Source organism: Hylobates moloch, unplaced genomic scaffold (assembly GCF_009828535.3).
Source record: "Hylobates moloch isolate HMO894 unplaced genomic scaffold, HMol_V3 SCAFFOLD_1, whole genome shotgun sequence".
NCBI classification, from domain to species: domain Eukaryota; kingdom Metazoa; phylum Chordata; class Mammalia; order Primates; family Hylobatidae; genus Hylobates; species Hylobates moloch.
In genome coordinates this window covers 64,256,953-64,284,046 of record NW_026652276.1, presented here as the reverse complement: position 1 = coordinate 64,284,046, position 27,094 = coordinate 64,256,953, and the positions used below count along the sequence as shown (strand labels likewise).

Sequence of the window (27,094 nt, the reverse complement as noted above, 5' to 3'; positions counted from 1 at the left end):
CTCCCGGAAGCGGAGCACCGAGCCGGCAAAGGCTTGGGTGTGAGACAGCAGCGGTGGCAGACACCGCAGAAGCAAAGAGCAGTGAGGCTCCTGCATTTGGGTGGAGCACCATGGACGAAGCTGGCAGCTCTGCGAGCGGCGGGGGCTTCCGCCCGGGCGTAGACAGCCTGGACGAACCGCCCAACAGCCGCATCTTCCTTGTGATCAGCAAGTACACGCCTGAGTCGGTGCTGAGGGAGCGCTTCTCGCCTTTTGGCGACATCCAGGACATCTGGGTGGTGCGGGACAAGCACACCAAGGAGTCCAAGGGCATTGCTTTCGTCAAGTTCGCCCGCAGCTCACAGGCCTGCAGGGCCATGGAGGAGATGCATGGCCAGTGCCTCGGCCCCAACGACACCAAGCCCATCAAGGTGCGGGTGCCCGGGTCGGGGTGCCCTCGGGGGAAGGAGTGGGCCTCTTGGACCTCCCTTCACCTGCTGCTCTGCCGGGGTGAGGGAGGAGTGGAACATCCGTTCCCGGCAGCTGACCAGACAGCACCTGGCTTGGGGACAGGGGCTGCTTTGAGGAGAGGCTCCCCTCCCACGAAGCTGCGCCGGGTTGCAGGGAAGGGGACGGGATGCGGAATGTTTGCCCCACGAGAGCGGACCCGGCAGCCGCGGCCACCGGGTGACAGAACAGCAGTGGCTGGGCCTCCCCTCTCCCTCGCCCTCACTAATCCACCAGCTCTTGAGTTCATTGTCAAACTCGTCCTAGCCTACTTTGAGTACTTTTCTGACCTTCCTCTCTCAGATGCCCAGAATTTCCATATATAAAAAACGGGAAAACTCTACTTTTCCTCAGGTAGAGATGAGGCGGTAACAACTTGACAAAAGTACTTTAAACTGGGGACCTCTGGTGTTGGACGTTTTCCTAGTACCAGACGAAAGAATACATGTACAGAAAGAATAAGTGCAGGTGTTTAAAACGGTCACTGTCACATATTCATCACATTTTGTTATTTTGGAAAATTATTTTAAATGAGCTCTGTTTCTGAAAGTGTTAATAGCATACATTTGGTTCTTGACCCTTTCTGTTACTGCAACTTTTCTTTGAAAGCAGACCAAAGTAAACTGCCTTAAGAAGAGCCAAATCATTGTGATAATGACACACGGCAGGAAGGATCATTTTGAGGGTTATTTGACATAATCTGTGCTTTCAGCACAGTGCCTCACACAGGGTGAGCCCTCAATATGTCCTTGTTATTGATCAGTAGTAGCCAAGATGTCACAGCTTACTCCCTGTGATCTCAAATCAGGACTCAATCCTGAGAATCTGGCAATTGCTTAAATTGTACCCTTCGTCTGCCCCATGTAAATAGTTGCTGTGTATGTTATTCTGTTGCTACTTTGCACAAAAATATTTTCTCAATTTTTTAAAAAATTGTTTTCCAAACTGAGAATGGTATTAATATGGACTTATGTAAATAAAGGACTCAGGGATATTTCAGTCTCTGGAGGTCTTGCTCCATCCACAAAAGAGAAGGAGCCTGGGAATATACCAACACAGTAAGCAGTCCCTTCCTCCCACCTCTCCAACCCTCTGAAGTGTGTCAGAATATGACAGCAACAAAATTAATTGTAGGGCCACAGCATACAGGATCAGGAGTTGGTAAACTTTTTCTGTAAAGGGCTGACTAGTAAATATTTTAGGCTTTGCAGGCCACATACAGTCTCTGTCACATACCCTTGTCTGTTTTTACAGTCCTTAAAAACTGTAAAAACAGTTCTTACATCATGGGCTATACCAAAAATGGAGCTGTAGTTTGCTGACCCCTGTACTAGACTGATGAATTTTATCGCTGTCCAATTATGACCGTAGTGGAGAGGTTTTTTATATTTTGAGTGTAACATGGCCACAGAGCCCTTGTGGGCAACCCCAAAAAATATCCCATATTTGAAATTGATGGACCACCTTCCCCTGATAAATTTCTATAAGAGAAATTAAAGGCCCAACACTGAAATGTACCCTCTCTTTTAGCCTCAGAGAAATTAAACATCTTGTTCCCAAAAAGAAATAAACTTTACTATTTTCTTTGTCACATTTTTGACTATTCAGTTTTAGCCAGAAGGTTGTTTCACTGTAGTACCTAGCTAGATAGTCTAGTTTCTGTTTCTTTTTCTTTTTCTTTTTTTTTTTTTTGAGACAGAATCTCACTCTGTCACCCAGGCTAGAGTGCAGTGGCTTCTTGATCACAGCTCACTGTAGCCTCCACCTCCCAGACTCAAGCAATCCTCTTGCCTCATCCTTCCTCTCGAGTAGCTGGGACTACAGATGTGCACCACCATGCCCAGCTAATTTTTTTATTTTTTATAGAGACAGGGTCTCACTATGTTGCCTAAGCAGGTCTCAAGCTCCTGGGCTCAAGTGAGCCTCCCATTTCAACCTCCCATTACAGTTGTGAGCCACCACACCCTAACAGCCTAGTTTCATTCAGCAGCTGCAACTTGAGCCATCTTCAACTGGAACACTCTTGTGTTGTTTTTAGCATTTCCAGTTAGATTAATTCAGCTTCAATATTTCTATTGTACTTTGCTTTTGCAAAGTTTCAGAGGATTTATGAGACAACAGTATTATCGTACCAGGCCTCAGCCAGAAAAGATTGTCCAAGTAAAAGTTATTCTGTGACCAACTATGTTATCTGGCAGAAAGGGAGACACCTAGAAAACAGAAGAAAAAAATCTTGGCTTTAGTTTTGCAGGAATGCTTATCTAGAGCCTATGAACACTGAGTCTATGAAGGTAAAAATTTATGGAAGAAATCTACCGTGAGGAGGTTAATTATTTTACATATGTTCTACATAGACTGTCTCTTTTATCAGAGATTTGAAACACCTCAGTCCTCTAAAATATAGAAATCTGTGCTCTGATGGCACTTCTAATTTCATCTTACCTGAGGTTCTTTTTTTTCTCTAGTGTCTTTGCATATACTTAAAGCTTCCCTATTTGTATTTCCCTATTTACCATTTATTACTGATATCAGCCACAAGACTCTAGTGGGCCATTTCCATGTTACTCAATAGTTGTACTCCTATAGTGCTTGACATATAGTATAGATTTATTGAAGGAATAACTAGAAGTAGACTATAAAGGGATATGTCTCTAACACTGTGGTTTTCTTGGTTGCTGCTTCCTACTCTGGAATTTCATAAGTTCCAGTTTTCTCATGCTTGAATGATATAGAGCCCCCTTTACCAGCAGTGGATCAGAGACCAAGATACAGAGACCCCTTTAAAGGAAAAAGAAACAAACAATGCAAGTGCCCTTGTTTATGGTGTTTTAATTAATTGTATTACATTTCTTCAAATTACTCTGGCTAAAAATAAATGCAAAAGTAGAAATACATTTGGGAAAAACACAATGCAGAGATTGGTATTATCTCATAAAAAAAGTCATTGCAGGCCCAGCACACTGACTCACACCTGTAATCTCAGCACTTTGGAAGGTCAAAGTGGGAAGATCACTTGAGCCCAGGAATTCATGACCATCCTGGGCAACATAGCAAGACCTTGTCTCTACAAATATTAAAAAATTAGCTGAGTGTGGTGGTGTGTGCGTGTGGTCCCAGCTACTTTGGAGGCTGAGGTGGGAGGATCACTTGAGCCTAGAATGTTGAGACTGCAGTGAGCCATGATCACACCACTGCACTCCAGCCTGGGTGACAGAGCGAGACCCCATCTCAAAGAAAAAAGAAAAAGTCATTGCAAGAATAATTGCTTTTGAGAAAATTTAAGAAATGGGAAAATAGCTGACATTATTTTATTTGGGGAGTTTTGTTTGTTTCTTAGGTTTTCATTGCTCAGTCCCGATCATCTGGAAGTCACCGAGATGTTGAAGATGAAGAACTTACAAGAATCTTTGTTATGATACCAAAGTCCTACACAGAAGAAGATCTGCGGGAAAAATTTAAGGTATATTTATTCCAATCAGCTAGCATATGTGATAACTCATAGTCCTACACAGGTTGTATGGGTACTAAATCTGAAGTGTTGTTGGAATAAGGTCAATAGAGTAGTCGTGGGGAATTACGTAACTGTTTTCATCAATTTCAATCTACTCTTTAAATATTAAACCTAGCATAAATTAGTTTTTAAAATTGAAGAATATATAAAAGCTGGAAAATAGTAATGGTAGTCTCCCCCTACTTTATTGTGAAAGTAGAGATTCACAGAAATGAAGCATAAAGCTCAGAAACGTTTAAGTAAAGTCACACAACTAGTAGGTGGTAGAGCTTTGATTTAAACCCAGGCTGTCAGAGTCTGGAGCCTGCTTTTGGTCTTTAAAATTTCAAAGCATGCTCTTATCACTCCCCTCTATTGCCTGGCATGTAGAGGCGAATCAGGCAGACCTGAGTGTGTGAACTGTATTATCTAGTGTTTAGAACAGGCCTATGGTGTGTTGACATGGTACTCATTCACAGAAAGGCTTACTCTTTGAAGAGTTTTTGTCCTAAAATTGGGCCTTTGAAGGAGTTATATTTAAAGAAGAAAATGTAAGTATAGCTCTGACCTATATAAATGAAATTTAAGGATAATTTTAAGTCTTTTTAGCCATTAACTTATGCAGTGATAAGCTTTCACACAAATTATTAAAAAGCAATTTTTAAATTGTTTTGAATTGTAGTTTTTTTTTTATCTTTTTTCTACTAATCCTCCCATGAATTGGGTGGCAACAAGCAAGAAAGAAAACAAGCAGTAAAAAGTAATTTTCAAACTTTCTCTCCTACCCCAGTTGAGAATTCAATAAAATACTTCAAAAATAACAAATACCAAAAACATATATTTTATACATCCTCCAGTAGCAAGGAAAATGTTTTTTACCCTTAAATATTTATAAATTTTTATCTTTTCCTGAATGAACAAATATAACACTTTAATGTACAATAATAAAGTTGCTAATTGATTATATAAGAATTTATAAAATAAATAATAAATACCAATTATATTCCATATTTCTTTGAACATTGAAAGGAAACACTACTGCATGTTTCTCAGAATAGTAACTTTCTGAGTGAACCAGCATATTTTAGAGATACCCTTTGAAAAGCACTCCTTCAAAAGAATACACCATCATTTATGTTCCTGTTAGAAGACAGACAAGTAATAATAGCTAATGTTCTTTGAGTATCTTCCAAGCCCCATGTAAGCACTTCACATGTTTTACTTCAATTAACCCTTAAACAACCCTGTGAGGTAGATACTACTGTTAGCCCCTTTAATAAAGAGGTAGGCACAGAGAGAATCAGTAAACTGCCTAATTAATGAGTGGTTGATTCAGGATTTCAATCTAGAAAGTTTAATTCCAGAGCTCTGGCTCTTAACCACCGTTGAGCAAGACTGGAGCTATCCAAACCATGTGCAAATTCTTAGTCTTCTGTGACTTTGTCCCTTTTTGATTTCTCTAAAGCCCAGCTTCCTCGTCTATGAAATAAGCATATTTGCATATACAAATATGCAATATCTGCATATTTTATACTGCTTATTTCTTTGTTTGCATGCAAGGGTCACATATAAACAAATTTTTAGTTCTGAAATACTCTGTTCAATTAATTTTAAGTCCCCTAAACTCATGTCTTTTAACTCTCTTAGGTGTATGGAGATATCGAGTATTGCAGCATTATTAAGAATAAAGTCACTGGAGAAAGTAAAGGTTTGGGCTACGTACGATACTTAAAACCATCACAAGCTGCCCAAGCAATAGAAAACTGTGATCGAAGTAAGGATGTGTTTAACATTGTTAAAAACTTTTGTAAAAAATTCTGATTATTCTAAATAACTGAACTTAATATTCATTTTTACTAATAACTGTATCTGCTAATGTAATTTTAGCAGTGGGTATTTAAATATTTACAGTCCAAGGAAGAAAAATATTTTGGGGCTATGATTAAACATTCATTGAGGCACTATCTTGAAGAAATAAGAGTAACTACATTAACTTAGTAAGTGAAATGCATACTTTGGGTATTATTTTTATAGGTTTTTAAGGTTTTTTAAGTGTATTTTAGAATTTTAAGTATTAAAAACTTGACTTACCTTTTCAAGGTTTTTAAAATATTCTTTATATTTGTTTATATTTGATCTACATCCCAAAGAGTATAAAGTATAACTAATAAACCTATCGGTTAAGGATAAGATTTATAAGATGTGCTAACATAGGTAATTGATATAGATAGGGTTAATTTCAAGCTAGAGTGACATGAATGTGATCTTCTGATGTTGCTGTATATATAAAGAATAAGAATTTTAAAGATGTCAAAGAGAATATTCTTTGTTGATATACTTCTAGTTAGGTATATTGACCTTTAGAAATGATATGTAGAGCAATTAAATTGCTGGATTTTAGGACATTATAAAAATCTATACATACTGGAAAGAATTACTGTTAATCAGTAGAATTCTTAGATACCCCTAAGGAACATACCCAAATTTTCTCTTAGATCCTTCTAAATTTCTCATTTAGCCAGCACTAATTGAGTACCTGCAGTAAACTGATCAATATGCTAAGTAGAGGGATACAGATGAAGTATATGGCAGCCCTCGCATTTAAGGAATGTATAGCTGTATTGGGTAGCCAAGATTTAATAGGCAAAAAATAAAGAAGAATGGAAGAACTTTTTTTAAAGGCTCTTTGAAAGCAAGAAGTATGTCTTATTTGTCTGTCACTCCAAGTATCTAGTATAATAATAGGCCCTCAATAAAGATTTATTAAGCTCTCTATAAAAGTAACTGCCATTTATAGTAGACTCAATAAGAATTTGCCAAATGAAAAAAATGTTCATAAGTGTATGGTAGAGCCTGTCAATGGTGAAAAACAAGTGTGCTGGATGAGCATGGCAACACATGCCGAGGAGGTAGGACTTGTGTCTGGTGTCGAAGAGGCAGGACAGAAGGTGAGAGCAGTGCCAGCAGAGGCACAATGCCAGGAATAAACATGTCTTTTGCTTGGTGCTGTGAAGGCAGCTGTCTGAGTAAAGCACAGTATTTCTATTGAGACATTCTGAGACACAGTTAACTAGGTACATTGGAACATGGGAACCATATATTGGAGGTTAGGAAAAGTTCAAGGTTAGTCCGCATTAGGATTCTTTTGTAGATTGTTTAGAAAGACAAAAGTAATAACAGTTGATCTAACCCCACAGTATTAATGATAGATTTCCAGAGAATTCAAACTGGCTGGTTTTATCCTTTTTTAAGCCACTGAATAATGTGAAGAAAACTGAACCCTTGAAATATGCCCATGTGTACATAAATGCATAATAAGCATTTTGTTTAAAGTTTCAGAGGGTTCGTGGAATCTTCCCACCTTTTGAAGCTCATCCTTGGACCCCGAGTTAAGAACCCTTGATCCAGAAGCAAAAAAAACCAGTTAAAGGGCTCTTGTAATAATTGAAGAGAGTCTAAATTAAAAACAGAGGCAGGGAAGTTAGAGTAAAAAATAGCATATTCCAATTGTGCACATTTCAAAGGAAGAAACTTGGTGACAGGTTAAACATGAAGAAGCCCTACAGGATTTTGATGTTGAGGAGCTTAGGTGAATGAATGACGATGTTATCTGTAATAAGGGGAGATGGGAAGGGATAGCATAGAATTGCTGATCTTTCATGTCTACATTGACCCGTAATTTGGGATACTTACTGATTGTCATTTACTCTTTGCCTTCTTCCAGAAAGCAAAGAAGTAGGTCTGGAGGAGATGGCCATTGTATAGATTTTGCTTTGTACAATTATATTTATAAAGCTGAGTCAGGCACTAGCAATCAAGTATATTTGCAAGTATGTTAAATTTGCTATGAAACTTGAAATTCATGGGTTTTTTTCAGGTTTTAGAGCAATCTTGGCTGAACCTAAAAATAAAGCATCTGAATCCTCTGAACAAGATTATTATAGTAATATGAGGCAAGAGGCTTTGGGACATGAACCTAGAGTAAATATGTTTCCATTTGGTAAGTAGGCAACCTTTACTTTTAGTAGTATAATGTAGTATATGCGATGTAATTTGGGTTTTAAAGAATACTCTGTTATTGGGCATCTATAAATTTCACCTAGTGAATAAAAATCTTAAATGTAGTTTTTTTATTCCTAAAAAGTGGATTATGACTCCTAAAGTTCTTAATATTTAACACTTATTTTGTTTAACTGATTTCTAATTATAGTTTTCTCTGTTAAGTTACGCATTCCTCATATTAGAAACTATTGCCACTGCCACTTTTTTGGGTGAGCTTCTGCCTCTATATAGCTGACCAAAAACTTGAAAAGACATATGTAGATATCCTCTCCATATGAGTCCTAAAATTTTGTCCCAGAACTACTGCTGCTTTAAAATTAGGGCTACAGAAAGGAGAGGAATGGTAAAAGTAGAAGCTCTAATAGAAAAAGGGGAAAATGGGTAATGAAAGTAAGGCCTGTGAATGTTATTTGACGTAAACGTTCAGGTAAAATACTTACCATATTTTTCAGTTTTGCATACTAAACTTATTTCTGTGAAATTAGACTATGCATTTCTTCTTATATTTCTGCATTAAAGGTAGGGGAGTGGGGAGAGTTGTCTGTTTTCTTGTCATTAGTCCCATCGGTAGTTCTGATGACCAGAAGCATACTACAAAATACAGTGCCTTTATTCAGTACAATGGACTCTTTGTTTTCTAGTATTTGAAATGTTAAGCGAATTGTTGGCTGTGTAGAAATCTAAAGATTTATTTTTTTTTATATTGTTGGAGAACAACAATCTGAATTTTCAAGTTTTGACAAGAATGACAGCCGAGGCCAAGAAGCAATCTCCAAACGCTTGTCAGTTGTATCAAGAGTTCCTTTCACTGAAGAACAGCTTTTCAGCATTTTTGATATAATACCAGGATTGGAATATTGTGAAGTTCAACGAGATCCTTATTCAAATTATGGTAAAATAATGTTCACATTAAAATATATATATATATACACACAGAGTTTTGTTAAAATGGCTTTTCTCCAGTGGCACTTTTATGTCAAGTACTGCTCATGTGACAGGAATTTTATCTTTCCTTTTTCTCTACTTTAAACTTCAAAATATGGTGATACCTTAATAAACAAAGCCCTGGAAATATATCTTCTTTTTACAAAATTGTTCACTGTAAAATATATTTTAACTCCCACAAAATATAACATTCTGTATTCCAGTTGCACAACAAAAAATACCTCAGGATAGAGCCTCTGCCTCTATGTGCTCTTTTGGTTAATGCTAGACAGAGTTATGAAACTCACAAAATTTCCTCCTCATTCATCCCTAGATCTCTTTCTCTTAAATTTATACCCCTCCTTCCTTTCATTCCACGCATCTAAATGCCCTACTTCTCTCTGGCTTCTTCCAATTCTCAATGGAAGCAAGACTCCAATATCAGCCATTTGAACTTATTAATTAGTTAATTGATTAAACCCATTACCTAACATTAGCTAACCCATCTTTGTGTTTTAAGCTTTTGATTTTATTAAGGCTCTTTGTTAATGGAGGCATTGTGGCATAATGGGAAAGTCTGGCATTCCGTTTTGCACAGAATCAGGTACAAATCCCAGCAGTGGCATGTAGCTTTGAGACCTTGGCAACTTGCTTATCCCCTCTGAGCCTCTCTTTCCTCGTATGTAAAATGGGATCATTGATACCTTCTCTGCCAGGGTTAGGTAAGAATTAGATATAATATATGTAAAATAACTTAATGCAAGTTCTGGCATGTAATAGGGCACTCGGTAAATCTAAGGGTTTTTTTTTTTTCTTTGTTAGTGAGGGGTGATAGAGAGAAATCATACTTGGTTGGCATCTCTTCCAGTTTTGTAAGGATACCTGATTTAGTCCTTTTAGAGTGGCATGGCTGTTGACATAGAAGTAGTGACATGAGTTTGGTCATGTGGACCAACAGGACTAAGGTAACTCCACCCTTCATACAGACACCCCCACATACTCACTAGTACCCGACCCAGCACTAGTCTTTTTGTAGAACTGTCTTTGAGCCATCCCCAACCTTAACCCGACCATATGCTTTCATTCTCCATTCTAAGACTTCTAGGCACACATTTGTGTGTTCTCTGGCACATTTGTTATATGCATATGAAGTTGTGTTTATTTTGTTTTGTTCCCTCCCTTTTATCTGGTATGTCAAAATGTATTTGTTCCTGTACCTCCTGTTTTGTTTCTCTGGTTGGATGTATCTGAAATATATGTGTCATTGGAACATCTTTTTACTAATAGAGGTGTCATCATATAGTTCGAATCTCATTTGAATTAACTTTATATGGTCATTTGATTTCTGTGTTTTATTTTAATTTCATTAAAATATTGGATGCTTGGGTTTCCAGATGAACATAAATTATAAATGTTTCCCCAGTGGTTTGTATTATAAATGTGAAAACATTTTGGTTGTGTCACAAGCTCCTGGGCTCTCTAAGGAATGCATTATAACATTGTCCTTCCCTTCAACATCACCCTCCTAAATTGAAATTCATCCCTTTGGCAGAAATCTCTCCAAAGGAATGTAAAATATATCACTTGTGATCTGAGATCCTCTGTTCCCTATCTTTTTGTTTTTCATTCAAATCACTTTTCCTCTCCCTACTGCTGCAGATAGCCAGGATGAGTATATATTCTTTTCAACTATCACTTCTCATTTCATTTCCTACCCAGTACAGTTGGGAAAATCTTAAAATTTCAAAGTAGATTTCAAAGAATAAAAATTTAGACTTTTAAGTATATTGGTATCATATAAGAAAAGCTAGTATCCTAAAACTAAACTTATTAGACAGGATGTATGTTCATATTCCATTTTCCCTAAAATATCATGTTCATATTTTTCCCTAAATTATTTCTTCCTTTTCTAGGAATACACCTGTTGCACACATGATAACAGAACTGTGTTTTCTGATACATTTGATTCTGTATTTACTAGTTGTGTGATATTAGAGTTCTACATGGTTTCATTTTTGTGTTAGATTGTAACATAGGCCTTAGGCACTCAGTCTGCTTTCCTTTTTCATTTCTGTATGTTCTCTATTTTAGGTCATGGAGTGGTTCAGTATTTTAATGTAGCATCAGCTATTTATGCAAAATACAAATTACATGGATTTCAGTACCCTCCTGGGAACCGAATAGGTGTTTCCTTCATTGATGATGGAAGTAATGCAACAGAGTAAGTACCATTCCAGGAGTGTCTAAAGCTGAGCTTTGAGTGTACATGATTGATAGGACTTGAAGAATAAAAATAGAAACAATTGACCTCTCAGGTGAGAAAGTCACACAAAACAAGTTACTGTTAAAAGACTGAATGTTTTTAGTTTTCTGTAAATTATCAGTTATTGTCTCCAGTCTCCTTAGAAAAATGGCAACGCAGATGGTAGCTGCACAGCTTGCATCAATGGTGTGGAATAACCCAAGTCAGCAACAATTTATGGTAAGTAGGTAAGAATTTAACCTTTATAATATATCAATAGCATATAAAATAAATGTGAAGAGAAATCATACTTTGTTGATTATCTATGTATGAAAATTTTCAGAGCTATTGTGGAAGACCACATAGATGCCATGATACATATCTGTCTTTAGCTCTTGGCCAAAAATCCCTAAAGGGCATTTTTTTCTTTTTCTTGTTTTCTACCTGTTAACAGCAATTTGGAGGAAGCTCTGGATCACAGTTGCCTCAAATCCAGACAGATGTTGTACTTCCATCATGCAAAAAAAAAGCCCCTCCTGAAACTCCTGTGAAAGAAAGACTTTTTATTGTGTTTAATCCTCATCCTTTACCTTTAGACGTATTAGAAGATATATTCTGGTAAGAAAGTTACACTTTTTGTTATATTTTATTTACACTAGTAATTTAATTATTCTCATAATCTAGACACTTCCTTCATCCAGTACCTATCAGGTAGAGATTATTTGTTCTCTGCTTTTATTTATTTTTTATTTATTTATTTATTTATTTTAATTTCTTTTTTTTTTGAGATGGAGTTTCGCTCTTGTTGCCCAGGCTGGAGTGCAATGGCATGATCTCGGCTCACCGCAACCTCCGCCTCCCAGGTTTAAGCAATTCTCCTACCTCAGCCTCCCGAGTAGCTGGGATTACAGGCACGCACCACCACGCACAGCTAATTTTTTTTGTATTTTTAGTAGAGATGGAGTTTCTCCATGTTGAGGCTGGTCTCGAACTCCCGACCTCAGGTGATCCACCCACCTCGGTCTCCCAAAGTGCTGGGATTACAGGCATGAGCCACCACACCCGGCCCTGTTCTCTGCTTTTAAAAAACTCCATATTTGTATCATCTTTTTCAATTTCTGATTATTTTCTTCTCTTGTTTATCGGTCACACATCCTAAGGCTCCATACAGAATTTCCTGCTATTTTGTTTTTGAAACATAAAATGGGCCTGGTGCGGTGGCTCATGCCTGTAATCCCAACACTTTGGGAGGCCAAGGTTGGGGGATCACTTGAGCTCAGGAGTTCAAGACCAGACTGGGCAATATGGCAAAACTCCATCTCTACAAAAAATACAAGAATTAGCCAGGCATGGTGGTACATGCCTGTGATCACAGCTACTTGGGAGGCTAAGGTGGCAGGATTGCTTTTGCCCAGGAGGTCGAGGTTGCAGTGAGCCAAGATTGTGCTACTGTACTCCAGCCTGGGTGACAAGAGTGAGACCCTTTTTGTTTTTTGTGTTTTTTTTACTAAGCATCTTCTGTTTTGTTGGTGCATTGTTGGATCCTTAAGGGTTATACAGTCGCATTGTGTAAACAATTACTTGATTGTAGGGAAAAATATATAAATGTTTTTTATACTGAAAAAGGGAAGGTGCTTATTTATTTTTGTGTTTTTAACATAAGTCCTTTCTTCGCTTTTTCTTTTAGGCCTTTTTCCCATTTGCTTACAAGAATGTTACTGAATTTAATAGATAGGAAGCTTGTTAAAGAGCTGCACAAAATATCAGGGACATAATGTGACAGTATATTGAGGCTCAAAGGGAAAAAAATATCAGAATATGGTTCAAGTATTTTGACCTTTATTTAACTGATATATTTAGTTTTTTTCTTGAACCTCTTCTTTGTTCAAGGCAGGAACTGTGCTAAGTACAAGAGACATTATGTAAACAAAATATTAAATGGACAAGACATTATGATTCTTGTCCTCTTAGAGCTGATCTCATGTAGGAAACAGACAAGTAAACAGAAAATTACAACCCAGGGTGACTGTTGCTGTGATAAGGAATGTGTAAGATACATAGGAGGAGCAGTTACCTTAGAAACTGAGAAGCCTTGAAAGAAGGAAGGTGTATGTGGAGACCTGAAGGATAAAAAATTTATCCACAGGTGAAAGCTGGGGGTATGCATGGTTATTTCTGCCATAGAGAATGTAAAAGAAGGGCTGTTAAATAGGGAATTTGAGAGATTGTTAGGGAAGATGAAACTAAAGAGTCCAAGGACAATGTCAGAAAGGCTCTAGAGCTATATTAAGGAATTTGTTGTCACCATGGAGGCAGTGGGGAGCTGCTGAGGGGACTTTTAGGGAGTAAATGATCATATTTATGTTTTAGAAAGATCACTCAGAAGACAGAGTGAAAAATGGATTGAAGAGGGACAAGCTCAGGGGTAAGGAAACTAGTTAAAAAGGAGTTAGATTAAGGAAAAGATGATGGTCTGAATGAGAAGAGAGACCTGAATGAGAATGAATAGAATTGACTGACTGAGATGTTTAAGATTGACATGAGTTGGATGTCGGATCTGGGGAGAAGGGTGAAAAAGGAATCAAGAACGGACTCCAAATTTTAGACCTGAGCAGTTGTATTTATCAATTTTGGTTGATTGTTTCTTTCACTTTGTTTCAGTCGTTTTGGTAACCTGATCGAAGTTTACCTTGTGTCAGGAAAAAATGTGGGGTATGCCAAGTATGCCGACAGAATAAGTGCTAATGATGCCATTGCCACTCTACATGGAAAGATTCTGAATGGAGTGAGACTTAAAGTTATGCTGGCAGATTCGCCAAGAGAAGAATCTAACAAACGGCAAAGAACTTACTGATCTTGAGGTAAGCCCTTTTTAATCTGAATTTTAAAACATATTGAGTAAATAGTATATGAGGAATATGTGTAAGTACTTTATGAACTTTTCTTTTTAGTGATTTAGAAGTTGTCAGTTAAAAGAGCTTTGCAACTATTTAAACTTTAAAAATTATTGACATTTACTGAAGAATGTTTTTGCCCTTCTATAAAATAAAATCACATTTCAATTTAGAAAGACGAATAATTGTTTTTTGTTTGTGAAATCTTAGATTTTAAGAATTTGACTTTTTATTATGTGCTTCTGTAAACTTTAAAATTGTCCAGTGCTAGAATAAGGATTGCTTTAAAAAAAAAATTTTGAAATACTTCTAAAGATTTTTAACTTGAAGAATTGGTGTCTTGAGTTATGAATTGAGGTAATTTATAACAGTCGTTTATAATGTTTTGACTTCTCTCTAATGAAATGACTAAAAAGCAATATCAAATAATATATCATTGTTGGACCTTTTGAACCTAAATGTTGGTGTTTTCTGGACTTATATTTGTGAGTTTGTGCATTAAAACAATACATTCAGAAAATATTCTCGTATGCATATATGTATTTTTTAAGAAAACCTGACAATTTACCAAAAACTCTTTATTGTAAATTTTGATACATACAGCCATATGAATTCCATTTCCTATTTTATTTATTAGTTTTCAAAAATCAAACTACAATTTCTTTTTTTTTTTTTTTTTGAGACGGAGTCTCGCTCTGTCACCCAGGCTGGAGTGCAGTGGCGCAATCTCGGCTCACTGCAAGCTCCGCCTCCCGGGTTCACGCCATTCTCCTGCCTCAGCCTCTCCGAGTAGCTGGGACTACAGGCGCCCGCCACCACGCCCGGCTAATTTTTTGTATTTTTAGTAGAGACGGGGTTTCACCGTGGTCTCGATCTCCTGACCTCGTGATCCGCCCGCCTCGGCCTCCCAAAGTGCTGGGATTACAAGCGTGAGCCACCGCGCCCGGCCTACTACAATTTCTTTGACTGTGACAGTTAGTTTATATCTGTGTGGTTTGGGGAAACATTCTTTAAAGTTTGACTTTTTTTTTTTACCCCCCTGAGACGTCTGGGTCTGTCACCCAGGCTGGAGTGCAGTGGTGAGATCTTGACTCACTGCAACCTCCACCTCCTGGATACAAGTGATTCTCCTGCCTCAGCCTCCCCAGTAGCTAGGACTTCAGGCGCGTACCACCACGCCTGGCTAATTTTTTGTATTTTTAGTAGAGGCGGGGTTTCACTGTGTTTCGATCTCCTGACCTCATGATCTGCCCGCCTTGGCTTCCCAAAGTGCTGGGATTACAGGCATGAGCCACCGCGCCTGGCCTAAAGTTTGGCTGTTTTTATTCTGTAAAATAATTCTGAATTTCAGGGGAAGCCGTTTTCCTGTTCCCACACACTAACTTTCCAAGTCTACTATAGGTCAAATGTAGTAGATGGCAGGCACTTTGAATTCAGTCTGAAGTTACTGGCTTGAAACCATTATTTTTTTCACTTAAGATTTTCTTTCTGACCAATTGTGTGAGCTAGCACGTATGAGAATGATTCCTGCCAGGCCTCACTGCTGATGACCCTTCCTCTCCTAGAACAGATCACATGATTAGTTCCTCCTTCACAGAAGGCATTTGACAAGAGAAAGTGCTCATTGGGCCCACTATGAATAATCCTAATTTTTAAATCTTTTTAAATGTTTTATTAAGTGACAAAACCATTCTCATTGTACCATACATTGTTAGCAATAACCCTGGATATATTAAATTGGCAGTGGAAAAGAATTAGCAAGCATTTTTTCCTGTTTATGGATAAAATGTTAAGAATGAATTCTGTTTGGACAAGCTATTCTCTAGCATGCAAAAAAATGTGTTTTTTCCAGTCTGTGAATATTTCAATAATAGGAAATAACTAGTTCTTGCTTTTACTCAATAAATCTTTGTTCTTAAAAAGGGCAATAATATAGACTTTAGACTCTCAGCATAGAAAAGTATATAAATTACTTTTGTGGTTGAACCTTTTCTAATGATTGTTTACATGTTAAAGAGAATATTGGGCTTAAAATAAAAAGCCATTTAACTGTGACTGGGCTGGTCTCTATGCCTTTTTTTTTTTTTTTTTTAAACACAGAATCTCACTCTGTCACCCAGGCTGGAGTGCAATGGCCTGATCTTGGCTTACTGCAGCCTCTGCCTCCTGGGCTCAAGCAGTCCTCACAGCTCAGCCTTGCAAGTAGCTGGGACTACAGCCATGTGCCACCATCCCCGGGTAATTTTTTTGGTAAGACGAGGTTTTGCCATGTTGCCCAGGCTGGCCTTGAACTCCTAAGCTTAAGTCATCTGCCTTCCTCGGCCTCCCAAAGTGCTGGGATTACAGGCATGAACCACTGTGCCTGACCCTCTTTGCCTTTTTGAGAGACAATGAGTCAACAAAATTCCTTGTAAGATGAAAAAAAGGCTTTGCAAGTCTGAACTAAAACTCTCGCATTTGTAGCTTCAGTGAAACCTTTGAGATGTCCTCTTATCTAAAATAATGACATCCAAATGATCAGAAACTAAAAGTATAATGATATAAAACTACCTCGTGGCCAGTTGGTGCTGTGAGAACTAAGCTTTATAAATACCACATTTTTCCCTTAAACTCATCCAATTTCCTACATTAGAGGAATTGCATATTCAGCATGGCTGTTCATAAAAATTTTAATCTATCATTTTTCCCTTTTCTGAATTGTTACATATTCAGGGCAGAGATAAAGTAAGGTCAGGTTAGTTGAAAATGGCTATTTTGATAGGATACGATTAGCTACACGGTTTTGAATTTCTTCTAATTGCAGCATGGCTTTTTTATTTTTGCTGCGGATCTTCTATTTACAATGGACTCCATTATGAGATTCTTCTTCTTTGTTGGTGTATTAAATAAACATATTACCTTATTTTAAGGTTCAATAAAATACTGTGGAAGACTTTCCCAAATTTTATATGATTGTGACAAGTTTTTTGGGGTAGGTGCACTTTTTTGTTTGTTTCTTTAATTTTTAAAAGGCTGCAAACACAGCTCATGAAGGCTGGTTTCTTTTATCTCTGAGGTATGGGCCTGGGATTAAGTGAGTCATGCCTAGGAAATAGAAGCAACTGATCCAAGGATATAACATTGAAAGTAGTTGAATTCTATTTTGAGATGGGTCTGATAACCACAATGTAATTCTCTTTCTATTTGAGGAAAATATAAATTTTAGTATTTCAGAGCATCAGATTTTTTGTTAATTCACAACACTTTCCCTTTAGAAATTCAGCACCTGCATCGCCCTTCTGAGTAAGTTTGGTTTTATTTGGGGGCAGCTATGATTAAGCAGATAACATGGGGTATATTGAAATAAAGGAACAATTCCTAGCATTTTAGGAATACTACAACAGCTATTTCCTTTCCTTTCAGGTGATGATTTTCATACTTGTGTTGTGTTCTTTCTACAGAACAGAGACTAAATAATGACATAATCCTCAGCTGACTGACTGAAAATGTGACTGGACGCATTCCCTGTGGACAGTTGACAGCTTTTTTTTTTTCCATATACCTGATAGTCTGTGTACAGCATTGTTTTGTCTGGGAAGCAGGGATTGCTGACATGTATTTTTGAATCCATACATTAATGCTAAAACGAATATAGTAGTTGTTCCTTAGAGCAATATGTTGTTACGTGTAGCAGAAATAAAGTTTTCTTTGCTTAACTAAATCATGACTTATTTATGTGAAAGACAAGAATGGAAAAATTTAATAGACAGTCTTTAGAATTTGACTAAATGACATATGTCATTGATTTTGAGATGCACATCTTTCACATTTTAACACCCCTGAAAGTAGAAGCATCTCGATATCAGTTGTATGGCATAGTGTAATTGACTACCTTATTTTCTTTCTTAAAAAAACGTGAAAAGGTGCTTTTTTTGATCAGTTGCATCTTAAGAGTCAATAAAATATGGTAATTGCTACTCAATCTATACATGCAGCTTAACTGTTTACACTTAATCTAAGGACAAAAGACAAAATCACTGGAAATATTTTATACTGTTTTTTTTTTTAGTTATACCAAAATGTGTTGGTAATTTTGTAAAGCTCTTTTAAGATTATAAGGCAACAGTGATAAAAAAATTAAAACTTGTTGATAATAAATGGAGGATGGACATTTTTATCTTTATAGAAATAATGGCCACTCCAAAAATATGACATGTAAGGAATTTTCAAAACAGACCACAATAGGAGGTATAGTTATTTTGAAATTAAAGATTAAAATTAGGGCCAGGGGTGGTTGCTCACCACACCTATAATCCTGGCACTTTAGGAGGCCAAGGTGGGAGGATCACTTGAGCCCTAGAGTTCAAGAGGAGACCAGCCTGGGCAACATAGAGGACCCGGTCTCTACAAAAAATTATGAGATTAGCCAGGTGTGGTGGTGTGTGCCTGTACTCCCAGCTACTCAGAAAGCTGAGGCGGAAGGATTGCTTGAGCCTAGGAGACCGAGGCTACAGTGAGCCACAATAGTGCTGCTCCAGCCTGGACAACAGAGCGAGACCCTGTCTCAAAAATAAAAACTAAAACTAAATAAAGATTAAAAATTAGGGATCTATTCTGCTTGTATTTTGAAAACTTTAACAAAAAAATTTATTAGCTCCGGTATTGAATTGATATGTATCAAAAAGGTATATCTAAATCAAGCATTTGGCACTTTTTATAAAAAGGTATTATAAATGATATGCATTTGTTAAAACATAATTATCTCCTCATTATACTTCTCACATTCTGACTCAAACGATGAAAGATTAAATTCAGCAATCTTAATAATTGAGTATCTTATACTTGGACATCTCCATTGGAAAACTAAAATCTTTTAAAAGTCAGTGATTTTAGCAAATTTAGATAAGAAAATTTAGTCATATCTTTACAGGCAAAACTGCTGACAAGAGTTGGGCCAGGTATCTTTCTGTGAGGCAGAGGATGTATTTTAAAGAGAAAGCAAAGCTGGGTGCAGTGGCGCGTGACTGTAGTCCCAGCTACTCAGGAGGCTGAGGCGGTAGGAGTGCCAGAGCCCAGGAGTTCGAGGCTGCAGAGTGCTGTTATTGTACTTATGAATAGCCACTGTCCTCTGTTTCTTTGTTTTTAATTTTTTAAAAGAACAAAGCAATGAAAAACCTAAATGAGGGAAGTTGTGGATTAATGACCAAAAAAATAGGTGTAGTTATCCCAAACTCATTTACTGTACACATAGTTCAGTTTTCACAGATTGGAATTAAATTGTTCCTTACAAGTTATTGGGCTCTGCCATGTAACTAATGCTTGAATTACCTCAAAAATATTTCTGCCAGGTAGTTAATCTAAACAGTGTAAAAGTAACAGTTACAGAAAGGAGCTCTCTACCTCCTACCTGAGTCCATTGCATCTTTGGTTAATCTTCACAATTGAGATAAGATCCTATTTCCTACAGTTTTCCCCTATTAAAGCATTTCACTGGGCTTTCTAGGAGAGCTTGAATCTGTCACATGGTAGCTATCATATACCTGGCCAGCCCTCCACATTCTCTGTTCAGATTAAATGATCCCGGTTTCTCCCTTCTACCAGTCAGGCAGCCAGTCCCAGCAAACAGTTGTGGTAAGAGTAAGGTGCCGTATCTAGATGTATTTCTTTGAATCCTAATATAAATTCTAAAGAGATCATATGATACCTCTCTACCTACAAAACACTTTGCTTTTTCAGTACAATCTGTTGTTTTGTTTTCTTTCCCAATTGCATGTCTCAGTAAACAATGCTTACTTCAGCTTCAGAATACATTTCATCTTAATCCTCTCAGTTATTTAGCCTTGGTCCTGTCTTCCTATCTTTTGCAGTTGATCCCTAAAGCTGTATTTTAAAAGCCAGAATTTTAGATTTTTCTTAGAGTGAGGAAATTCTAGAACCTAAAAAATAGCATTTAGTAATCTAGTTGTTTATGTCTTCACCTTAATGTTTACTTCTCAGATGCACTTTGAGTATGAGAACATAATATATAAATACGTGGATGCCCAGCAAATGTTAGTTATTAAAACTGCCAACACAGTGAAGTTTTATTAGTATATATTTCTTAAAACAATTTTTTAAATAATAAGCAATACATCTCAATAAACCTCTCAAGTATGTAGTTAAAATAAGAAATAACATTTAAAATAAGCCTGATTAAAGCCTTCTTGTAAATTCATTAACTGAGGTCTTGTATGGTAGATTACTGAAAGCAACTGTCAAATTTGCTGCTTCTAAAGCAACATGTTCCAAACTATGTTCCTTGAAATACGAGAAAGAATTTTTCATGGTTAAATACATTTAGAAAATGTTCAGTATTTTTAGTTCCACAGGTTTCATCTACCGTAGATAAAAAGGTAGTGAAAAATACCCAGGAAATTATTACTCTAAAATTTTAGCTTTCTCTGAATTTTGTTCTCTTAACTGGGATCCTATTCAGTATGAATGAACCCATGGAAAGTAGAAATAAGGGACTTTACCACTAGGTGGTGATAAACATTGGTGATAAAGTGCAGCATTCCAATGTATGTTAATTTAAGGCACTGAGATGGAAATGATGGTGTTTGAAATGCCTAAAACTGCAGTTCTTTTTTTTTTTTTTGAGACAGAGTTTCACTCTTGTTGCCCAGGCTGGAGTGCAATGGTGCGATCTCAGCTCACCGCAACCTCCAGCTCCCGGGTTCAAGGGATTCTGCTGCCTCAGCCTTCCGAGCAGCTGGGATTACAGGCACGCGCCACCACACTGAGCTGATTTTGTATTTTTAGTAGAGACAGAGTTTCTCCATGTTGGTCAGGCTGGTCTCAAACTCCTGACCTCAGGTGACTCACCCGCCTCGGCCTCCCAAAGTGCTGGTATTACAGGCGTGAGCCACCACACCCAGCCAAAACTGTGGTTCTGAAACTTTGGTGTCCACAAGAATCACCATGACTGTTTGTTTAAAATGTAGGTATACTGGTTCTGCAGGTTTGGGGTGAGTTTTTGAACAAGCTGTGGTTATGATGGGGTGGTCAGTGGCATTCACTTTGGAATGTACTGGCCCAAAGAGATTTCGTATGTTGGACCTTAGGTTGGACTGTTGTAAAAGTAAGGCATCGAGAAGTTGTTTCCTAGTCTTTTTACCTTGGGCATTTTTTAGAATTAAGCATCTGGTTTTTCCTCAGTTAGTATCAGTAAATATGAATTGCATTAAGAAATTGAAAAACACAGTCTCACAAATAACAAATAATAGGCCATCTTTTTTATGTTAGTGAATATTTTTTGATGTTTGTAAAGGATGGTAATTGTTTATGCCATTCAAAGCTTTTACCTAATATTTTTATTTACATTTATTTTTAAGTGAATTGTCTAAGTAAATTACCAAAGATTGGGGTTCTGAAGAAGTACGTAGGTACATGTTATTTGTTTTAAATGACAAAGGAGTATGAAGGAGATGTGATTATCATTGCCAAAAAAACTGAAATAGAATAATCAAAAGGATACGGAAATACCTCTGTGTGTATGTGAGTGTTCTTATAATCGTAAGATGAATCTTCTTGTAAAATGAATGCTTTTTTGATGTACCCCAAAACCTTTTGATTTATAGGTACATTGTAACTTTCAATAGCTTTAATAAATACTAAAGCTAAAAATCAGTGAGGGCAAGAACAAGTGAAATCTATTGCCTTTTCACCTGCAGGTATAGCCACACGCAGGCTTTGTTCCGTATGTGGATGGTAAGCGCTATTAAAAATTAGGGCAGTTATTTTTACCTATGATTTCAGCAAAGAGAAAACAAAAATGGTCATCCTTATTAGACAAGAAGTTCCATTTTAATACTTGAATTCTAATAAATGGATTGCATTATTTCCTTTTTCTAGCAACAGTAGCTCAAGAACACATGGATCCTGGGAACTGAAGGTATGGTATTGGTAGGAGATTAGACAGAAATATTCAGTTAAAATATCAAGTTGTAGTTCATTCATTACAATGGCCATACTTTGACTTTATTAAAGTAGAAAAGTCTTGTCCTTAGTAGAAAATGCAGCTCCCACTATACTTTGAGAAAGTTACCAGGCCCTGTGAAAATTTTTTTGAGTAATTATCAGAGAAAAAGAGAGTTCTGTGATTGTCATATATGAATTGAAGACAGTATCTGGATGTCAAGGTCCATGTGAGCTAGCTAACCTAGGCTATACCACCGTGGGAGTCTTAGAAACTGCCTGTCTGACCAAAATGCTGCAGAAGTGGCAGAAGGAAGGCATCAGGAGACTATTTTTAAACAGTTGTTTGTATATGAGGTACAAAACTCAAGAACTGTGTGAAAAGGCAAGTACCAGTACTGTTTTCTACAGAAACTGGGGGAAATACTGAGCACAGAAGAATAACCAAAGTGCTTCCCACCAATAACTTCTGTGAAACTACGTTCTCTGAATTCTTCTCCAAATTCTTTTCTGATTTTGTAAGTAATGATGTTACAACTAATTTTTTTGCTCATATATTATTAATATTTTCTAGCATTAACAAGACATAGGTAACAGCATTCATTAGCTCAGTTTTTAAGGGTTTTGTTTGCTTGCTTGCTCCGTTTTTTTGTTGTTTTCTTATGCCAGAAAAAAAATTAAAGTCATCTACTTTAAAGTTATATACTAATTTACTAGAAGTTCTGATATATAAAAATATGTAATTTCATTTTTTTCTCTCTTTGTCAACAAAGCCTATCTGGGCCGGGCGCAGTGGCTGACGCCTGTAATCTCAGCACTGTGGGAGGCTGAGGTGGGCGGATCACTTGAGGTCAGGAGTTTGAGACCAGCCTGGCCAACATGGTAAATCCCTGTCTCTACTGCAAAAAAATACAAAAAAATTACCCAGGCATGGTGGCAGTCACCTGTAATCCCAGCTACTAAGGAGGCTGAGGCAGGAGAATCTCTTGGAGTAATCCCAGCTACGAAGGAGGCTGAGGCGGAGGTTGCAGTGAGCCAAGATTTCGCCACTGCACTTCAGCCTGGGCGACAGAGCAAGACTCCATCTCAAAAATAAATTTAAAATAAAACAAAGCCTATCCATTGTGTTGGGTTTTGGCCCTAGGAGATAATTTTTACATTCTTATATCATTGCCCCACTGGCACAAAAGTCTTCCTCCCTCTTCTATATTAGTACATTCGTAACTTAATAGAAGTGCCAGCGTGACCATTTTGAAGAGGGTAGAGAAGAAGATTTTAATCTGTTACTTAAAGGACTGACTTTAGAAACAATTTACAATAGTTGCTGAGAGCACTGGACAGGGGGAGCTGCTTTGGCAATATCAAGATTGAGCCAACAGTGGCAAAAAAAGAGTGTGCTAGGAAAGATAGCACCTACCTTTGGTTTATCACCAACTCCTACCAGGATTCATCTACCATTAGGTACCATCTTGGCTTGTTTATTTCACCAGAAATTCCTAACAGGACTCATCTCCTACTACTTTTAGCCTAAATCTGGGAATCATAGGCAATAAGGTGTCTATACCAGGTACTGTAATGTAGTCCCTACAGTCTTATTTTACTATGTTAACTCAAAGGAGGTATTTCACACACAAAAAAAATCGGAATTAAATCTCCCTTACATCATCCTTAAAGATTAGCAATGTGCCTGGAATATCCAGCTTCTACTTAATAGCTTTTAGCTATTTGTAGCAGGAATTTATCATGTCTTCTAGATCTTATTGATATTATTAGCCTTTAGTTCCCCAAAAATGAGTTTCATATATGGTACCCACATGGCCTTTTTGGGTCTGTTTTCTCATCTAGAAAATAAGAAAGATAATAATTATTAGTGTAAATACAAGCCTCTGCAAACCTCCTCTCTCAGGGTTCTACAAAAACATCCTGGAAAACATTAAGTAGGAAGAAAATTTATATCAATCATAGAAACTTAGGTTAAGATTAGTGGAAACTAGAAAGAATTCCTACTAAATAGAAATTCAGTAGAATCCCAGTAAGGGGTAGGATTTTAAAAAATGGCTGACTCCTATTCTACATTGGAACATCCTGTTAATAAAACAAGATGACAGCCGGGCGTGGTGGCTCACGCCTGTAATCCCAGCACTTTGGGAGGCCGAGGTGGGCAGATCACGAGGTCAGGAGATCGAGACCATCCTGGTTAACATGGTGAAACCCCGTCTCTACTAAAAATACAAAAAATTAGCTGGGCGTGGTGATGGGCACCTGTAGTCCCAGCTACTTGTGAGGCTGAGGCAGGAGAAAGGCGTAAACCCAGGAGGCGGAGCTTGCAGTGAGCCGAGATCACGCCACTGCACTCCAGCCTGAGTGACAGAGCAAGACTCCATCTCAAACAAACAAAAACAAATAAAACAAGATGACACCTTAGCCTCCCATCTTCTGACACTCCTTATTAACTTATGTATGAGAAGGCTATACTATTAATTTGAGACAGCTATTGAGAGTCTTGTCATAATAGGCTTCTTTCTGCATTCCTTCACTAGTGGCCTGAAGCTGCACTATGTTGGAGGTTTCCTTGACTAAGAGAACCACACGCGGCATTCACCTCAGTAGGGGAGTCATAAAAGATCCCGCCTCTGACCAGAAGAGTATGAATGACAAAGGTGACATAACCAGCACAGAAAGATGTCTTAGCCTCTGCACATCAGCTGATTTAGAATACTTACAGATAGGGGTTGGGGTGGGGGGTGCACAATGTTCTTTTCAGCTTCTTTGCCTTGAGAACTTTGATCTTATTGCAAGGAAGTCCCTTACCCTCTTCTGCCGTAGATCTGACGGACCTCCTGGGATTTCCTGGGGAAATGAAATGAGTCTAACACCTTTGACCACCTGCTGGATATTATATCAGCACTTACTTGAGTAAAATGTGAAGGAGCTGAAAGCAATATTCAGAGTCTGACAGTTCTCTGCAATTGGCCTAGATAACCTCATTGTGAAATAAGTAACTAAATGGGCAAAAGATTTGAACAAGCGCTTCACAAAAGAAGACCAAGAAGAGGGCAGGGTCTTTTGTTTGGGGAGTTTTATTTAGTTTTGTTTTGGCAGAGGACAGAAGGAGTGGATAGGTTCATTCTGTAAAGAAATATTAAAATATTCTTTTTAATTTGATAGTTAATATAAGCTTAAGAATCTTTTAAAACTTAGAATGTTCAGCCGTATTAGTCATCAATGAACTGCTCATTAAAACTACAATAAGCTACCCTAACAGTGGTATGAACAGCAAGAATTAAAATGTTGACAATACCAAGTACTGGTGACAGTGTGAAGCAACAAGAACTGCTGATGCAAATTGGCTCAACCGCTTGGGAAAATGTTTGACAGTATCTACTAAAGTTGAACATATGTATACCCTCAACTCAGCAATTCCACTTCTAAGCATATATCCAACAAAGATGTGTAAATATATGTACCAAAAGACACATACAAAAACATCCTTGGTATTATTCACAGTAGCCTCAAAGTGGAAACAACCCCAATGTCCATGAACAGAATGCATATGACACTCTATAGCAAGGAAATGAGCTAACTTGCTACACTTAATGATTTGAAGGAATCTCACAAACATAATGTTGAACAAAAGCAACCGCCAACAAAAGATGTGCTATAGGATTCCCAGTTACAGAGTTCAAAAACAAGCAAAACCTACCTTTTGAGCAGAATGGAATGGGGGAGTTCTCAAAGGGAGTTATGGTGTGCTGGTGGTCTTGTTTTTCTTGACCAGGATGGAGATAACTGATCGTTTTTGAGCTGTACTCTATGGAGTATGCATTTTTTATTTATCTTATACTTGAAGTTTTTCTTTCTTAGTGAATAAAGCAAAAATCAGCATGAGGCTGGTGAAACAGACAGTTCTGCAGAATGAGAGAAGAGCAATGTCCTGAAGCATTTAGAAAGAAGGACTTTGTTCTTCCAGTGCTTATAGAACAAGAAATATTAGAAAATATCTGCTTTTGCTCCCCCTATGGTGCAGCAGGGTATTATGATGGCAAGAGGGCAGGAAAATAAGAGTGAGAAAAGAAAGGGAGAAGCTAAATTAATATTTGAGTCAGAAATAGTAAATAGTCATAGCACTAAAGAAAATTGAATCCATGATGAACAGTGAATACTGAACTACTTTTCAGAATCCTGTGGGTTCTCATGAGTCCACAAAGCGAAGATGGAGGGAAGTTCCTCCACTTTTTGTTCATTATCCAGATCAGAACTGCTTTCATCAATGTTATATATTGTGCTTTAAAAGCTTTCTTTTAAAGGATTCTCTGCAGCTTAAATAAGTTAGGATGAACAAAAAGCGCCAGAGCAAAAGATAAAAAGCACCCTCCAACGAATATAGTAAGAGAAAAGATGCAGATCAAAAAGGCTGATTACAGAGATTTATCCTTTGACTAATAGATGTCCCCAATAAACAATAACTCGTTTTAATAAAAGAAACATGGTTGATCCAAAAAATTTTAAGTCACAAGACTGAAGATCCTCTTCTACACATTTTAAATGCCATCTGGAATGGAGCAATGTCTGCAGTTTTGTAGCCCAAGATTTCTCTACTCATCCAAATTGTAAAGGTAACAGACATTCTGTGATATACAATGTACTGCTCATTTGCCCTTTCTGGAAAAAAATTAATCACCACACTCCCAAAATGAATCAAAATTAAGAATAAAAGAATGAGGAAAGAAAGGCCAGTTGGTGAGTATTGAAATCATCACTGAAACTATTAGAATAATGAAGGTAATTGTAAATTTCATTTAAAAAAAAAGAGGTTTATTATATGACTTATCTATTCCGAAATTTTTCAGTGGGATTTATAACCCTAGGTTAAGTTAATGAAGGCCAAGAAGGAATGGCAGTTAATTTTTTGGGGGGGATGGAGGTGGGTAAGGGGTAAAATCCTTCTCTTTTGTAAAGAAATATTAAAATTCATTCTTTGTTTACTTTGATAATTAAATGTAAGATTAAGAATCTTTTGAAATCTGTTAAGGTGGTTAATAATAAAATTAATAACAGAAT

The 27,094-nt window shown here is 37.3% G+C and overlaps 1 protein-coding gene across 4 annotated transcripts; it reads left to right on the top strand.

Moving 5' to 3' along the window:
* RBM45 (RNA binding motif protein 45) lies at positions 1–27,094 on the top strand. 4 transcript variants are annotated; one of them, XR_009214142.1, is made up of 11 exons: positions 17–410; positions 3,824–3,946; positions 5,624–5,750; positions 7,854–7,976; positions 8,751–8,930; positions 11,054–11,183; positions 11,360–11,444; positions 11,659–11,822; positions 13,866–14,065; positions 21,971–22,915; positions 24,574–27,094. XR_009214142.1 is itself a non-coding variant. In XM_032755286.2 (10 exons), the coding sequence occupies exons 1-9, from the start codon at positions 111–113 to the stop codon at positions 14,056–14,058; spliced, it is 1,425 nt and encodes a 474-aa protein (XP_032611177.1). In that variant the 5' UTR covers positions 1–110; the 3' UTR covers positions 14,059–14,065; positions 21,971–27,094. The 4 variants fall into 4 exon arrangements, 2 of the variants coding, with proteins under 2 accessions (XP_032611177.1, XP_032611176.1); XR_009214143.1 differs by having other exon boundaries at positions 21,971–24,693; positions 24,860–27,094; XM_032755286.2 differs by having other exon boundaries at positions 1–410; positions 21,971–27,094.

Bases quoted from the DNA above. Each gene is read 5' to 3' on its own strand.
- RBM45 (XM_032755286.2), top strand. From the start codon at position 111: ATGGACGAAGCTGGCAGCTCTGCGAGCGGCGGGGGCTTCCGCCCGGGC. The intron at 5,751-7,853 runs GTAAGGATGTGT...GGTTTTTTTCAG, and splicing joins AATAGAAAACTGTGATCGAA to GTTTTAGAGCAATCTTGGCT. The intron at 11,445-11,658 runs GTAAGTAGGTAA...ACCTGTTAACAG, and splicing joins CAAGTCAGCAACAATTTATG to CAATTTGGAGGAAGCTCTGG.